The sequence below is a fragment of the Hippichthys cyanospilos genome, chromosome 2 (assembly GCF_059441005.1).
Source record: "Hippichthys cyanospilos isolate Australia breed blue-spotted pipefish chromosome 2, RoL_Hcya_1.0, whole genome shotgun sequence".
Lineage (NCBI taxonomy): Eukaryota > Metazoa > Chordata > Actinopteri > Syngnathiformes > Syngnathidae > Hippichthys > Hippichthys cyanospilos.
In genome coordinates, this window is record NC_142370.1 from 29,352,641 (window position 1) to 29,368,447 (window position 15,807).

Consider the following 15,807-nt stretch of genomic DNA (forward strand, 5'->3'; position numbering starts at 1 on the left):
GCGGGTCCACATTTAGGTACATTTTATTAGTGGCGAAAAAGAAAGAAACGTGGAAGTAGTTAGCCGATGTCTCACATGTAACCAAATTACACCCAGCAATGGACTCAGTAAATAAAAACGATCCCGCAAGCAGTTGCTCACGCGACACTATTACTGACGCCCAAGAAGAAGAAGACAAAGAGTTTTGTCCTGGTTATAAAGACGTCGATGCTTTCGTCAAAGTAAGTGTTTTGTACGGTGCAATATGTACGTGCGTGCGTGTGTTTTAAGAGTTCATTTTACGAGTTGTTCCTCGTGGATGCACGTTAACTCATTTTGTTTTCACTATATTTGCAGTAATACACATTTAAATCCACTAGTTCAGTATTACGATGATTAAAATAGTCTTGACGATTGGTTTTCAGTTGTCCTCCACTCATCACAGTTGTGATTCACATTCTAAGAAGTTAAAGCAATAAGAAATGTGTTTTGTTCAAAAATAGCTTTAAAAACTCAATTCTCATAACGCTAACTACATATGCTTGAATTTTCAAGGTGCCTTTCAGAGTTCTTGGATACTTATCCTAAACATGCTCACCGTCTACGAAAATGAAAACAATTAAACATATAGTTCAACATAACAAGGCCTGTAAATGTTACTTTTTTTAGCACTGGTTTATTATTTTTATCATTATTATTATTTGTTTAAAGGATTCCTTTACCCCCTTATGTTTCTAGGCGACTAAATCATTGCTCCAAATTATTTTGTTTATGTCCACTACACTCGAACCTGTTTTAATATTTTTGGAAAATCGTTCTTCTTTCTCGTCATTCTAGTTTTACCCGCATCATTCCCCAAAAGCACCCTCGAATCTCAAAAGTGACATTTGCCTGCGCATGTCTTCAAGTGTGAGTTAATGAATGTCTTTTCTTTGCAGTATGGATTGGGTTCAGTGTTGTTGGCCACCAAAGCATCAGGCGGCTTGCCTCAATGTGGGGATGAGTTTGATTTCTATCGCAGCTTCCCCGGTTTCCAGGAGTTTTGTGAAGTTCAAGGAGATCAGCTACTGCTCTGGTGAGTTCATCAAGCATATTGATGTGGCAATAAATGTCTGACTGGGAAGGTATCCACTGTAAAGTAGATTAAAACAACCCTCTGAGTAAATTGTCGACTTTTGCTATTTAATGCATAATTTCCTGCAAAACCAATTCCTTTATTTTCCCATAAATTAAAATTGACAGAAGTCAACATGACATCTTATTTTTTTATGGGTACATATTTACATTTGCATCAGTGTTTTTTTTTTTTGTATTTTAATAAAGCACTGATTCATGAGCAAATATCCAAGATAGACTTAAAATTAAATTAAAGTGAATAAGCCAAATATTTATTTCTAAATCATTATCCTGCAATATTTTTTTTTTTCCATTTTTCTGATGCTGTTCCAGACTCACTGTTGTCTGTATCAATTGTTTGTTTGGTGGGCTTCCTCATTTCACTCTGATCTAAAATGTATGCTCCATGGGGTTGAGGTTTAAGTTCCATTCATTTTGATTGATATAAGTTTATCTGTTTCATTAGTTTTGCACAGGTTTGTATCAGATCCACTTGTGAATTTGTGAAAGTTAAAGTCAAACTGCTAAATTTTTGCCTCATTCATCTTTTATTGTCAAACCTAATTTAGCATTACTAGAGATGAACATACAGTATAATGATTTGTGTCTCTATGTTAGCATGAGTCAGATCATGCAACATCATAACTGCCGATCACGAATGAGAGACCGCGACAAGCTCACTGGGTTGGAGGAGAGGTTTGACCTGGTCGTGGACTCGAATGATGTAATCCTGGAGAAAGTGGTATGTTTTTCTCTGGCACGGATGGCTTCATAAAATGCTCGACACAAACCAACCTGAGTGATTGCATCCAATTACCAGGGGATTCTTCTGGATGAGGCCGATGGCGTGAACAGGGGCCAGCAACCTGTCATGCCCTCAGGCTTTCAGCCTCCCAAGATCGTCGTTTCCAGCTGGAATCGCAAGGTTGGGTGATTCGCCTCTCATCATCCAGATCCAAGTTTCTGACTCACACCTGAGTTGAAACAATTTTTCTGTTGATCAGGGCTCGGGTTCTCGAAGTAGCGAGACCTTTAGACTGCTCCAAGCCAAGAATATCCAAAGACCTCAGCTGAAATTCAAGGATAAAGTCGATAACAGCAATACACCGTTTATTCCCAAGATTTTTATCAAGCCCAATGCGCTGAAACCACTTCCATCATGTAAGATGCTGTTCACATTATATATGAGACATGTTATGAAAACATGTTTTGTGTTTCCTGACTTTCTATCAACCAGCTAAAGTGAGATGCCAGTGTATCAGTATCCTGACTAAGCAATTCTCTTGCCCGTCTGCCTTTTTTTTTATCCAGTTTTCACCACCAATCAAATCCATAAAGAGAGACCGGAAGATCTTGATGTCCCGGCGGCACTGGCCGACTTTATTCACCAGCAGCGAACGCATGAACACAAAGATGACATGTAAGGATTTTACCACCGCGAAATGTTTTTGACGTTTTTTTTTTTTTCCTTTGCAAAGTTTCAATTATTTTCTGCCATAGGTTCATCCACCCTTACCAGTTTGAATTGGATCATCTCACTGTACCAGATAGCCTTCTGTCCAAGATGGAGCCTAAGGTACTTTGGATTAGGCTACTGGAGTATTTCAGGAAAGTTCTTATGAACATTTAAGAACAATGAGTTTTCAGTGGTGTCTTGCTTTAAATGCCAAAGATTTGGCACAGATTGATTATAAAATAGAGCTTGACATCCATTAAACACACGTTTGCTTCAAATACCACTTCTATGGATGGGGAAATGTGCTTTTTAACCCATATGTGTTTTTTTTTTGGCTCTTCTGATTATGCAGAAGAGTGTCAGACCATGATCGTATACCATGCAAGGGTTAAGTGTGTGTCTGTAAAATCTTTCTGTTAGTGTGTTCTCATCTTCATTCATCCATATTTTCAGATGTACAAACCATTAGAAGAGACAACGTGCTCCTTTATTGAAACCCTGGAGGATCTGGTGGCTCTGAATGAGAAGCTAAACGAGGTGTCCGAATTTGCAGTGGACCTGGAGGTACATACGCATTTCAAACTAATGTCGTTCCTCAAGGCCAGTTTTCTAAATGACATATCCCGTTACTCCATGACAGCATCATTCATACAGGAGCTTCCTGGGAGTCACCTGTCTGATGCAGATCTCCACCAGAGAGGAGGACTTCATTATTGACACTTTGGAGCTCCGCAGTGAGATGTACATCCTGAATGAGGCCTTCACCAACCCCTCTGTGGTCAAAGTATTGCAACCTTCACATTTTATTTGTGAATCATTAAATGGCCAGCGCATCTGTTTGGCACGCTAACTTTAGAATGATATAAATGTTACATTCTCTTTTTGGCTTCAGGTGTTTCATGGAGCAGACTCGGACGTCGAGTGGCTACAGAGGGACTTCGGCTTGTATGTCGTCAACATGTTTGACACGCACCAGGCCAGTCGAATGTTAAATCTGGCCAGAAATTCCCTTGACCACCTGCTCAAGCACTACTGCAACGTGGATTCAGACAAACGCTATCAGCTTGCTGATTGGCGGATCCGGTATGGTGTCACTTTCACTTGGATTTTTGTGGACTTTGTGGTTGCAGTTAACTCAAATCGCTAACCTGACCCCAGGCCCCTGCCAGATGAGATGGCGCACTACGCCCGCAGTGACACCCACTATCTCCTTTATATCTACGACTGTATGAAAGCCCAGCTCTTGGACTTCAACCATGGTCAGCCTGCTCTGCTGCAGAACGTCTGGAGCAGAAGCAAAGACATTTGCCTGAAGGTTTGTACAACTTTGCCGAGCAGATTGAACTGCCACATTTGTCTGCTTTATTTCTTGTCTTTCCACTAATATTTTACATTTCCATCAGTCACAATCCCCACTCTGTTCTTTCTCCCTCGCAGAAATATGTAAAGCCAATTTTCACAGATGAATCCTATCTGGAGGTGCAAAAGAAGCAGAAAAGGTCTTTTAACACGCAACAGCTCACTGCCTTCAGACTACTGTTCGCCTGGAGGGACAAGCTGGCTCGCCAGGAAGATGAAAGCACCGGGTAGGAGCTTTGGAGATACAGTAGAGCTCAACTGTTTCAGACAGGTTTTCACAGCTCACGTGTTCAGTGAAAATCTTGGTGTGCTGTTCTCAGTACGGCTGATTTATTTTATTTTTTTTCCTAGATATGTCCTGCCCATGCACATGATGATCAAGATATCTGAAGAGCTACCCAAGTAGGTTGGCTTCAGTCTCCCGCTCTAATAATAATCTGTTTGTTGCATCTATTTTCACCGCTTCCTGCCTGAATTTTGTGCTTTATTCATAAACTCAACGCAGTGTTTTGTCGTTTTACTCAGGGAGCCTCAGGGTATCATTGCCTGCTGTAACCCTGTCCCTCCGCTGGTCAGGCAGCAGGTCAATGAGCTCCATTTGTTAGTGCAGGAGGCTCGAGAAATGCCTCTCCTCAAGGTGAGAAGCATTCTACCCTTCCAGATGCTGCTGCTTCCAAATTTCTCACTACGTTGGGTTTTTGCACACAGGCTGAAATCGCAATGCAAAAAGCAAAGGGGCTGACGACAATAAAGAAGGTCAGTGACCTGTTTGTCACAATCATGCTACTTGACAGCAGTCAAGCCCGAACGTTTGGGATGATTTTGATGTTGTTGCTCTTTTTTCAGGCCGCGGTTACATTGTTTGGTCCTCATGATACATCTAGAGTCCCTGAGGGCACTGCGCCTCATTTTTCTGCTGATGGTGAGCTGTACTGTACATACATGTTTCCACCAAAAGAGGTCTGGAAAAAAAAGTCATTATTAGAAAAGCCACATTCAGAAAAAGGAAGACAGGTGTGGCGGACATAAATGATCGACAATGCATGCAAAAATTGTATCACAAAGGCCTGAATTTACTATAATGATCAATACCAATCTGCAGTAATCGAGGAAGCATTAATGTACTGTTCATCAAACTTAAAACAGAGAACATATCTAAAAGTACAGTATATTTCATATTTATTTTTTTAAGCCACAGAGCACGGATTTTGAACATAAAAATTGAACGATAGGAAAAACATTCATACATAATGATTTTATATATTATAATAAATACAATAACTTTGAGAGTTGCTGATTTGAGCTATTATTCGGTCTCCCAGAACTTCCTGTTAAACAAGGAGTGCTCTTCTCTGATGACGATGACAGATCGGACAAAGATGTTGAGAAAATTAGAGGTCTTGTGGCAGCTGCCAAAATTACACTGTTTGAGGTAATCTTAAGCTTGACTCAATGTTTTAATACGAAGCGAAGGCGGCTGGCTTGACAAGTGTTTTTTTTTTTTTTCTTTGGCAGGAGCCAGAAACAAAAGAAATCCAAGAGTCGCTTTCTGTGGCTCAAATAAAAGCTAAACGAATTACCGAGTCCTTTGAAAACCCTTTTCGAATGGTAAGTTGACCAGATAATTGCCTTGCGGAATGATGAGTTTTCTCTCTAAAGCACTGCACAATATTTAGTTATTCTTTTGTGATTTCAGTATTTGCCTACCAGCGGCGTGCATGTCAACGAGAATGCAAAGTTCGATCCTTCGTCAAAGATATATGAGGTAAAGCCGTGAGCTCTGTACCTGCACCGATATTGTGAACCAAATGAAGACTGAAAGCACAACCTTAACCTCATTTTTCAGATCAGTAAAAAATGGAAATTGCGGAGTATGGAACAGCAGCAGAGGGAGCTGGAGTCTGCAAAGAAAGCCAAGGAGGAAGCAAAGCAAAAAGCAAAGAAGGCAGCAGGTGATTTAGCGGTTTCCTGTGGATGCAAGAAAATCTTTGAATTTTAAATAAAGTGTGACCGTTTGACTTGTTATGGGAACATAGTAAAACAAAATGAGGGCATAACCTGTAATGATTATAGTGATGGATACATCATTTTTTATACATGTACAAAGTAGTATGTGAACACACTTTCACAAACAACCCAGACTAAACATAATCCACATGGATGTCTCCAGTTGAGATTCATCAAATCCTTAATTGCTTGACACCTGATACAACAGTCATATCTTGTTGCATCACAGTGTTAAAGAGGACATAAAAAATGAGGTGTCCCGTAAATAGCTTAGAATCTCTTCCACAGACGATGCGATTCACTGAATTCATGAGCCACAAATACACTGCCCTTCACTATACTAGCAATGGTCAGTTTTCTTTAATAGTACTCGTTATAACCCTCATGCTTTTTTGTTTTCATTAGAGGAAAGACAGAAGGCTAAAGAAAGCTACAAAGAGTCCCTGCAGAATGTGGCCACTGTGCGCCAGCAAGCCACCGTGAGTACTTTAAAAAGCACAAGTCCTGAGGAAGCAGTTCTAGAAGTATTAACAGGAAGTTATTGACTCCGTAGTAGCTAATTAATGTTGTCAGCTAATGTTGACGTTGACTTTAAGGACATCTTTTAAAAACGTTAGATCGTTGACAGCCTTAGTGCAGCACGGTCAAGCCCTGTTGTCTTTTTAACAAGTAATCATAACGTGATTCACCCATATGATCAGGAATGCGCAAAAAAGGAGGGAAAGAAACGTGAGCGGGCCCCCAGTGAGGCTGGAGAGTCGACTCCCAAGCTGAGTAAAAAAAAGAAGTCTGCAGAGAAGAAAAAGACCGACGGGCCTCCTCAAGAGAGTTTCAAGCCTTTTGACTACAGCCAGTCAGACCTCAAAGTGTTTTCAGGTTTGAGGTTTTACTCCGTTTATCTACGTAAACATAAAATAACAATTTCACCGCAGACTTACGCTATTCAATATTTACTTAATCACTGTGTGTTTTATGAATTTATTTTTTCCACAGCCACTAAATCAAAAGACAACTCACAGTTCGATCCAAACAGGCAACCCCAAGACCCTAAGAAAAAGGTATTTGTTTTTATCATGTTATATAAATGTGTACAATTTAACAGTTTTGTTAGTGCTTAGTGAATTTCGTTTTTCTTCACAGAAATTGGCAACTGGGAAAAAGAATAATTCAGGAGCTGGAAATAGAAGTTTGTCATACTTAGCTGGAACCTCAAACAGGTGAATAAATGTAATATTGTAAATAATATATCGTTTTTCCTTGTCACTTAACCATTAATTTTATTTTTTTGCAGAGGATTTCGTCACAACTGGCCCAAAAGATAGATATTCCTTTTTATGACCTGTATTTTTATCTTTTTATATGACAAATGCAAGTCTCCCATCAATGTGTCCCTGTAAATATGCATACCAGCAGCGTACTATTAAAGATGGTGGAAAGAAAAATGCATTGGTTTTCACTTTATTATGAAAATGTATGCATCTCAACTGCCTTCAATTTTAGAAAGACTGATGCAACTGCTGAGAACTGTAATATGTAACAATGTCACCAAACTGTGGAATTTTTTCCCCCAGTAGTTTGTCTTAACATTAATGAAAATCTAGAATGTGATCTACCATTGATCAGTGGTTCTCAAATGGGGGGTATGAGTACCCCTGGGAGTACTTGAAGGAACTTCGGCGGTACTAGAGATTTTAAATAAACAAACAAACATGCAAAAATCCTTTAAAAATAATTATTGTTTCAGGAAAATATGTTTGTAAAACAAATTTTATATTCAGTAGGTAATTCAATTTAATTATTGTAAAAACTCAGGTTCTCCCCATACTAGAATGGTTCGACCCAAATCGTCATGTGCCACCTCTCGTTACCTGTCAAGTTCATGTTTTTTATTTTATTTTTATTTTTTTTATCCTACTATGATCCTTAAAGAGGACACTTTAAGTTGGAATATTTTTGGACAAATATAATGATTTCTTTTCAAGGACAGGTCTGATACTTTATTTTATGGGGGGTGAAATATTTATTAATAATGAAGTTAATGATTTATTTTTGTGAAGAGATATCTATTGTAATTCCACGATGCTTTATGGTTAACATTTTTCTGTGAACAAATATTTATAATTATTTTTTTTTTTACATCAGGTCTGACACTTTACGTTGATTATTTTTGTGGACAGAATTAATAATTAAGTTTGATTTATTTTTGTGACAGATCTACTGTAACCCCAAAACAGGATGCTTTTTGTTTAAGAGATATGATCTATGACCCAAAAGACGACACTTAGGATTGATTTTTTTTTTTTCTTTCCTGGACCGATACAAATGAAGTTTGAAAGGGTCTAAAGTTTAATAAATCAGACACTGATGGCATGTTATAGGTCAACCCCCCTAACTTAAAAAAAAAAAACGCGTAGCATTGGTTAAGGTTGGCGTATGAAAGGGGGAGATTCTTTAGGAACTTTTGTTTATTTTTCCATCTCATATTTACGTGAGAGTCCCACATGAGTGCAGGCCCGATCGTCCTCGGTGTTTGAAACTGCGCAGCCGCACTGACTCACCGCCGGGCTTCAGCCTCACGTGGGCCTCAGGGCGGTGCTGATGGTGACAGGTCAAGCAAACTATGTTTTGAGAGCTCGTTTCCTCACACGCCATTGGCTCGCTTTACTGACATGTGACGTCAGGCGTCTGCTATTCGCTACTACGCGAAGCAGCAAGTATGGCTGTCAGTCATATCGTAAGTGTCAAATCTCCGTCGCGTGTCACGTTGGCTGCCTTATTAACACGTTTACCTGGGCTCACGGGCTGCCGGCATGGACAATATCAGGGACGGCTGGTTTAAGGAGACGTGCACCTTATGGCCCGGCCAAGCCACCAGTCTCCAAGTTGAGGAGGTCCTCTATCACAAGAAATCCAAATTTCAAGACGTGTTGGTGTTCAAGAGGTTTGTTGCTGCCCCTGCACATTGCTAACGCTGCTAGCTGCTACGGGTCCCCTTTGACCAATGTTCTGTTATTTTCAAGATATCGATAGAAGTTATTTGACACAAAGAAACATTTCCTAGAAAACTAATAGCGGCTTTCTCAAACGCTTTAACAAAACTGCGATAGATTTAGTTAACTTGTGTGTATGTTCTTAAATGAATTCCCGACAAGTGATTTTGATATAACTGTAAGTTAAGCATTTTTTTTAAAGTTTCGCGGACGTTTTTTTCTTGTAACTATTTATTCAGTAAAACATACGGCAACGTGTTGGTACTGGATGGAGTGATCCAGTGCACGGAGAGGGACGAGTTTGCATATCAAGAAATGATTGCCAATCTTCCCCTGTACAGCCACCCTTGCCCCAAGAAGGTAGCGTATACATTCAAACAGAACTCATAAACATTTAGTGAGATTTTTAGTTCATTTCTTATTTGGCAATTGTTCTATACAGATGCTGACAATAAGTTTGTGTCTCATGTTTAAAGGTCCTAATTATTGGGGGCGGTGATGGTGGCGTGCTAAGAGAAGTTGTGAAGAATCCGCAGGTAGAGTCAGTGGTTCTCTGTGAGATTGACGAGGTGAGTCCAAATAACTCAGTCAGCCAATTTGTGCTCAAAATATCATCATAATAAACACGTCTCACAAAAAGCTAGGATTATTTTGCGCTTTGCAACTACATTGGGAGACCATCTTCATAAGTGACACTGGGCATGAGCCAACATCAAATTCTTTTATGATAGCGTCAATAGCAAACATATGACGGCAATATAACCTATTTATTCGTCTCCTCTGTAGGACGTCATTAACGTCTCAAAGAAGTTTCTTCCGGGCATGGCAAAGGGTTTCTTCAGCCCAAAGCTCACCCTCCATGTTGGAGATGGCTTCGAGTTTATGAAGCGAAACCAAGATGCCTTTGACGTCATCATTACTGACTCGTCCGACCCTGTCGGTAAGCGTACTGACATCTCGCTTCTAAAAAGGGTCCACTTCCTGCGGTGCTTCATCTTATGTTGTCATTGATAACCTTGTATATCAGCACTTTAGATTCAGTAGCTTCCCCAGGTTTTTTTTTTTTTTTAATTTATCCATTGCCCATTTTGGGGAGTTAAGATCAGGGGATCCATATGTATATGATTTATTATGTGCTCATGTTGCAGGCCCTGCTGAGAGTTTATTCAAGGAGAGTTACTTTCAACTCATGAAGACAGCATTGACAAACGGCGGAATTCTCTGCTCTCAGGGTACTTTTAATTTCATTTCTTTTAGGATTGTAATAAAAACTTTTGAATCGGAAAATTGGTCCTAACATAAAAGAAACATATCAAATTTAACTCAGTCTTATTCTACCTTAAATTATATCAATATGTATCTAGGGCCGCATTTGCAATACTGTCAAGTTTATATATGTTTGAAAATGAAAATGAAGAAACCTATTGCATCATACTCTCATACTGAGCCAAGCCACATTGAATCGAATCGTAAAGCTTCTATAGAGATCTTCTTGGAAAGATGCAGAGTTTACACCAAAAATGTTAATGGGTCCTTGTCATAATCTGACATGCACATTCCATATTTTTTCCCCCCACTAATGGTGGACAAGCGACCAAAATAACATAGGTTAAAGTCTCCCCATAGGTTAAAGTGTCTGCTTTCTTCTCCTGTTACACTCCATATTGCATAAGCACATATGCGCCAACACATAGTATAGCTATGTTGACATGTGAGAGCGGAGAGAGACGTTACTGTGCCAGCTGGGCGTTCATAGGAAACTCCTTAGGGTGGAGCCTTAGTGCAAATGGGGAGTTCATGGAAAACCTTCCTCAGTTTTTGGAGGTTTGTGTTTAATTGCAGGTCATCAAATTTTGCAGCAATGCTCCGCCCACACACTGTAAGAAGAACTTGTAATTTTGTGTCATCCAAGTTTCGGTATACTGGAATTAGGTTTGTTTGGAGAATGGTCAAAATAACCCCCAAAAGAGTGCTAAAATTGCAAATGGCTGACTGTCTCTTTGTCTTGAATTTTCGGGAATGGGTAGTAGTTGAATTTCTTTTGTGGGTTTACTCGTGATACTTCTTAACATGCTCAATAAATTTCAACAAAAGGATATTTATAACAGGAAAATGAAACTGGCTGTAGTGGGATTCAAGAATTCTTGGTTTGGGGCGTTATGTGGGGTGCTGAGAGTGAACGCCACCAAGAATCAATTTTGACCGGGGCGATGGTATCCTTGCACTTTTTATTTTTTTTATTTTTCGTAATCAAATTGTCTTTTCCTCCATTTGTTTTGAAATGTAATGAATGTATTAAACATTTGTACAGCGTCTTTTCTTTCAGCTGCATGTTCAGGGCTTAGAAGTAGAAATGTACCTTTTCATATTTCAGTTTTGTGTGAAATTTGACAGAGGTATGCCACAAGCACTACTGTCCTTGTCATGTGCACAGGAGAGTGTCAATGGCTGCATTTGGACCTGATCAAGGAAATGCAAACCTTCTGCAAAACCTTGTTCCCAGTGGTGGACTACGCCTACGGCACCATCCCCACTTATCCCAGTGGCCAAATTGGATTCATGCTCTGCAGTAAGAACCCTGTAAGTATTTTTTTTTTCCTGCACCAGGATAAGATAGATAGATAGATAGATAGATAGATACTTTATTCATCCCCGTAGGGAAATTCACATTTCCAGCAGTATCCTCAAGTCGAGATATAAAATATGACACAAACTTGTCTGCTGGTCCCAATGACCGATTGAATATTTTCTTCAGGAAACAGATTTCCAGAAGCCGGTCAAAGAACTGTCGAAAGGAGAACTAGAAAGCATGAACCTGAAATATTATAACACGGACATTCACAAAGCAGCGTTCGTCCTCCCTGAATTTGCAAGAAAGGTCAGTGTGCTTAATAAGTGGGTATTCGTCTAATGTGGGTGGGGCAATTATTTCTATTTATTAGTGATGTAACGAGATCTTGTACATTGACATCTCACGAGATTAGAAAGCCATGAGATTTCTTGTCCCTGCATACGATGAGATCTCTTTTGCTGTTCTTTTTTTTGCCATTAGAGATCGATCCATGTGTTAATGGGCTTCACTACTATTTAGTGCTCATCATGGTGAGACTTTAAAATAAACGTTACCATACCAAATAACGTATAGACACAAAGGCTTTTATTTTGAAGTTGAAAAAAGATGCTTAATTATGCAGAGATTTGATTGTACCCTGCTTGTTGCCTGCATTTTGTGCAGCCTCTAGCATAAATCAGCCACTAGGTGGCCGCTTGAATCCGCTCTATAAATCGACTAGCGAGAGGAGTCGGATTATTTTCCTTAGGCATTTTAATAGATGTAAATCAGTGGTCTCCAACCACCAGTCTGTGGATCAACTGGTACCGGTCTGCGTGGGCTTCAACCAAAATAATGTTTTGGAACTGATTTAGTTTGACAGTTGATTAATTTCCGACTTGTTTGGCTTGATCTTTGTTTTTAGCGCCAACTCTGGTCGCTGTTGATATTACATTTTGTAGTGAGAAGGATGACGTGGTTTTGAGAGCAGCCAGTTGGTTACGCACACATTGTTTTGTCACCGTGAAATCTGGACCATGAATGTCAGAGTTGTACTTTATTTGTAAGAATGTTGATGTATGATAATATGGCCAAAAATGGTTCCTTTGTTGATCCAACAACTTGACTGTGGATAACATACTAGCTAATATTAGTTCTTATCTTCACCTTGTTATATAGCGCCGCCCCGTATGCGTTAGCTCGTTCGCATTTTCGTATGTGCGCCAGGTCCTGTTAATTCGTAATGGAGCAGAAATGTGTTATTTGGTTTTCTGCGTTTATATTTTTCACCAAGCAAAAATGAATTGAGAATGCTTGGATTACTTTCAAACAACCTGTGAGGATATTTTGGTTTTCCAGTGGACAAATATGTTGGTAAAGTATTGGCATACATGGCAAACACTGCAGAAAAAAATATGCCATACACCGCAGCTAACTGGAGTTGTGAGACGATTAATTTTGTTTCAGTTTGCTTAGTGAAAGAACATTTTGAAAACAGGTAAATTTGTGAGGCATCGTTTTATATTACAAATTTTGCAAAAGTCGTCTCGTTTTCATGGACTATCTTGTGAGATGTCTTGTCTCGAGGGATTTGTATCTCATCCTGTGTCTCTTAGTTTATGTGAAAAAAAACAACTTACAGACAAATTTGCCACGTCAAGTCCAAGTTTGTTTTATTATCAAATCGCCTCGAGCACAGCATACAATTTGTTTTTCTTACTGTCTTTCCGCGGCGACTGACAGGTTCTCAAAGAAGCCTGATTGGCCCCCGCACAGCAGCGAGTTTGTCCTCCGCCTGCTCCTCAGTCCACACTTGAACTAATTCAGCTCCTCCTGCTCCTCCTCAGCACCGACAAAGCCCCCCGGTAAAAATGTAGCCTCCTCAAGATTTCAAGACATGATTGCGAGGTGGGCGTATATGTCTTCAACAACACCAGTGTTGGTTTATTTCTTCATCTTTTTCGCTTGTCATGTTTATTCCGAGCTCGTCTCATGAGCTGATGATGACGCCATCCAACCCCGACCTCATGCTCAAGAACTGCACTGTGCTGTTCAAATGCCATTGGATTATTGCATGTAATTGCAATGTTCTGTTGTACTTTTCAATGAATATGCTGATTGGCCATGGGAACATCAGCGCATGGCGTCTGCATACGTTAAAAATACAAACACATGAAATGGGAAACGAGGGCCCCTCACAGCGGCTTGTTTCTTGAATCTGGTTCTGTACATACTAACAGTCAGGTAGAAAACGCACCCTTTAAAAAGTCAACAACTGCTTGATGCTCTGCTTTAATATGAGTGCTATAATTTATGTTTAGAACTAAACATTTGTAAAAACACTTTGGTTATGCAATTACTTTTTTGGATAATGGTAGGAAGATTGTACTGTGTTAATTCTCACTGTGGGACGTCATTATTTTACATTTTTTTGTTAGTTTGTTTTTTAAGATAGCATCTGGCACTCATTGCTGGGAATCTGAAAAAAATGCTTGAAGGATTTTTTTTTTTATGAAACGTTAATTGTAATAAATCTGTTAAAAAAAAACAGTTGTGAATATAGATCACTTTCAAATTATTTTGATTTCACAGCGCGACCCATTTTCAGACGTATGTGAAATGATGTGACTCTGCCATCGGGGATTTCCGACCACTGAGCCATCAATTTCAGTACAGGAAATTAATAATAATACTGGTCATCCAGCGATGCGAGCTACATGTGGCGAACAGAACACTGGCATCCTCCTTCATATGATGGCAGAAGGTACATGTCAATCATTCGAATGAATAATAGCTTGGTGTTCAGTCTAACATTTAAACAATGTAACTTGAGACCATTGAATCATTTCTGTGTGAATTCACCTAAGATTGTATGTGGATGATGTTTTTGTGACAATTTGCAGGAAGATTTATCTGATCCCAAATGTGTGTGCCTTGCCTCAAAATAGGGGAAACACTCAAAAGGGCACAGTGTTCCCTCACCACAAGATGGTTCATAACATCTTTGCGCATTTCTTCCAGCGAGGTTTGAATTTTGGGAGTGTAATTCAAAAAGGAGTAATTTAGTAAAATATTCATGCCTGTATGAGAACATTATGGAATGTTTGCATACGGCGGGGTTATACTATTGAAACATATTAATTACATTAATATTTTAGAAAATAAGGAGAAAAAATGTAAAAATAAATGAAAAAGTGTAAATGGGGGAAAAAAAACATCCACAATATAATGAAAACACCCAAGCGAAAAAGTAGTTGTAATGAATGTAAAGTAAATAAAAGAAAAACGTTATGAACAAAACCATATTTTTTCAACGAAAAATATACTGTAAATGAAAGCAACATGTTGTAAAAAAAACAAAAACATTTTATTTGATTTATAAAAGCATTGTAAATGAAATTTACATTGTATGTGGACGGTTTCGCCTAGCTTACGTTAGCTTAGCTAACGTTATTGTTAAACATTACCACGTGTTCATTTATTTTTTCTAAAAGAATCTGGTTTGTGCTGTCCCTGCCACTAATCATTTGTCTATCACATGACTGACAAATGACCAAACACCGCCTGAGCTAGTTTATCTTGAACCAACTACGCATACAGTTCAGGGTCCAACAAGTGTTTTCAAGGGACTTGTATTGAGTTTTGCCTTCATGCGCGACCACAATGTTGGCCCTGCAACTGTATTTGGTAAGTATAATGCACAAAAACAACACGCCAAGCTTCATATGCTTTTTTTTTTTTATTTTATCTATAAATTGAGTGTTGGTAGCTGTGTCTCTGTTGCACTTAAACGTTCCAGACAGAAGATGGCAGCCTTTGATTTAATGTTGTTCCAATGTTTATGTTTCACACGCTGGCGCGATGATACTACGTTAGACATCTGAAGAGTACAGAGAACTATTTATTGAGTAGTTTATCGTCAAATATGACATTATTTTCCTCATATTTGTTTTACGTAGCTTGTAAAATCTCAGCTGTAGCTCGCCTTAAGATCAATCTATTTTTTTTTTTTTTTTTTTTTTGTCTTGACAATGACACTTCGTCATCAGTGGTATGAAAAAGTTGGGGCACCCTAGATCATTTTCAAGATTCTCCTTTATAAATCATTGGTGGTTGATATTTCAGTTGGTTTCAATATATCAGTTGAAAACTTTCTTTCCAGGAAAACGTGGATATATTTGTATAAAATATAACTTTGGAAGTTTTCAAAAAGTAGGCCACTTTTTATTTAGAAAATACGTCTTTATTTGAATAAGAGTTAACCTTTTTTTCTGAGAAATAATGTGGATCTCAAACAAAACTTCTCATACTTTTTCTGCAAAAATACAAGCTTTTTTATTCAAAGGTCT

General features: G+C 38.9%; 2 protein-coding genes across 2 annotated transcripts; both read left to right on the plus strand.

The window, feature by feature from the left end:
- The first annotated feature begins 49 nt into the window (after positions 1-49).
- exosc10 (exosome component 10) lies at positions 50-7,361 on the plus strand. The gene is made up of 25 exons (XM_088437878.1): positions 50-221; positions 918-1,054; positions 1,714-1,837; positions 1,916-2,020; positions 2,100-2,256; positions 2,407-2,515; positions 2,596-2,671; positions 3,005-3,115; positions 3,192-3,335; positions 3,444-3,634; positions 3,710-3,866; positions 3,989-4,137; positions 4,262-4,312; positions 4,436-4,547; positions 4,619-4,666; positions 4,757-4,832; positions 5,233-5,342; positions 5,426-5,518; positions 5,607-5,675; positions 5,757-5,862; positions 6,323-6,396; positions 6,619-6,793; positions 6,911-6,975; positions 7,058-7,134; positions 7,209-7,361. Exons 1-25 carry the CDS (start codon positions 99-101, stop codon positions 7,237-7,239), a joined length of 2,670 nt encoding a protein of 889 aa, XP_088294004.1. The 5' UTR covers positions 50-98; the 3' UTR covers positions 7,240-7,361.
- Positions 7,362-8,641: 1,280 nt separating this feature from the next.
- srm (spermidine synthase) lies at positions 8,642-14,009 on the plus strand. The gene is made up of 8 exons (XM_088408035.1): positions 8,642-8,858; positions 9,147-9,267; positions 9,384-9,476; positions 9,694-9,847; positions 10,056-10,139; positions 11,342-11,487; positions 11,663-11,785; positions 13,202-14,009. Exons 1-8 carry the CDS (start codon positions 8,728-8,730, stop codon positions 13,217-13,219), a joined length of 870 nt encoding a protein of 289 aa, XP_088264161.1. The 5' UTR covers positions 8,642-8,727; the 3' UTR covers positions 13,220-14,009.
- The last annotated feature ends 1,798 nt before the right edge of the window (positions 14,010-15,807 follow it).

Excerpts from the sequence above, each read along its gene's own strand:
- exosc10 (XM_088437878.1), top strand. The coding sequence starts at position 99 with ATGGACTCAGTAAATAAAAACGATCCCGCAAGCAGTTGCTCACGCGAC. Across the intron at positions 4,833-5,232 it reads GCCTCATTTTTCTGCTGATG|AACTTCCTGTTAAACAAGGA; the intron begins GTGAGCTGTACT and ends TCGGTCTCCCAG. Across the intron at positions 6,976-7,057 it reads CCCAAGACCCTAAGAAAAAG|AAATTGGCAACTGGGAAAAA; the intron begins GTATTTGTTTTT and ends TTTTCTTCACAG.
- srm (XM_088408035.1), top strand. The coding sequence starts at position 8,728 with ATGGACAATATCAGGGACGGCTGGTTTAAGGAGACGTGCACCTTATGG. Across the intron at positions 8,859-9,146 it reads GACGTGTTGGTGTTCAAGAG|TAAAACATACGGCAACGTGT; the intron begins GTTTGTTGCTGC and ends CTATTTATTCAG. Across the intron at positions 9,848-10,055 it reads TGACTCGTCCGACCCTGTCG|GCCCTGCTGAGAGTTTATTC; the intron begins GTAAGCGTACTG and ends CTCATGTTGCAG.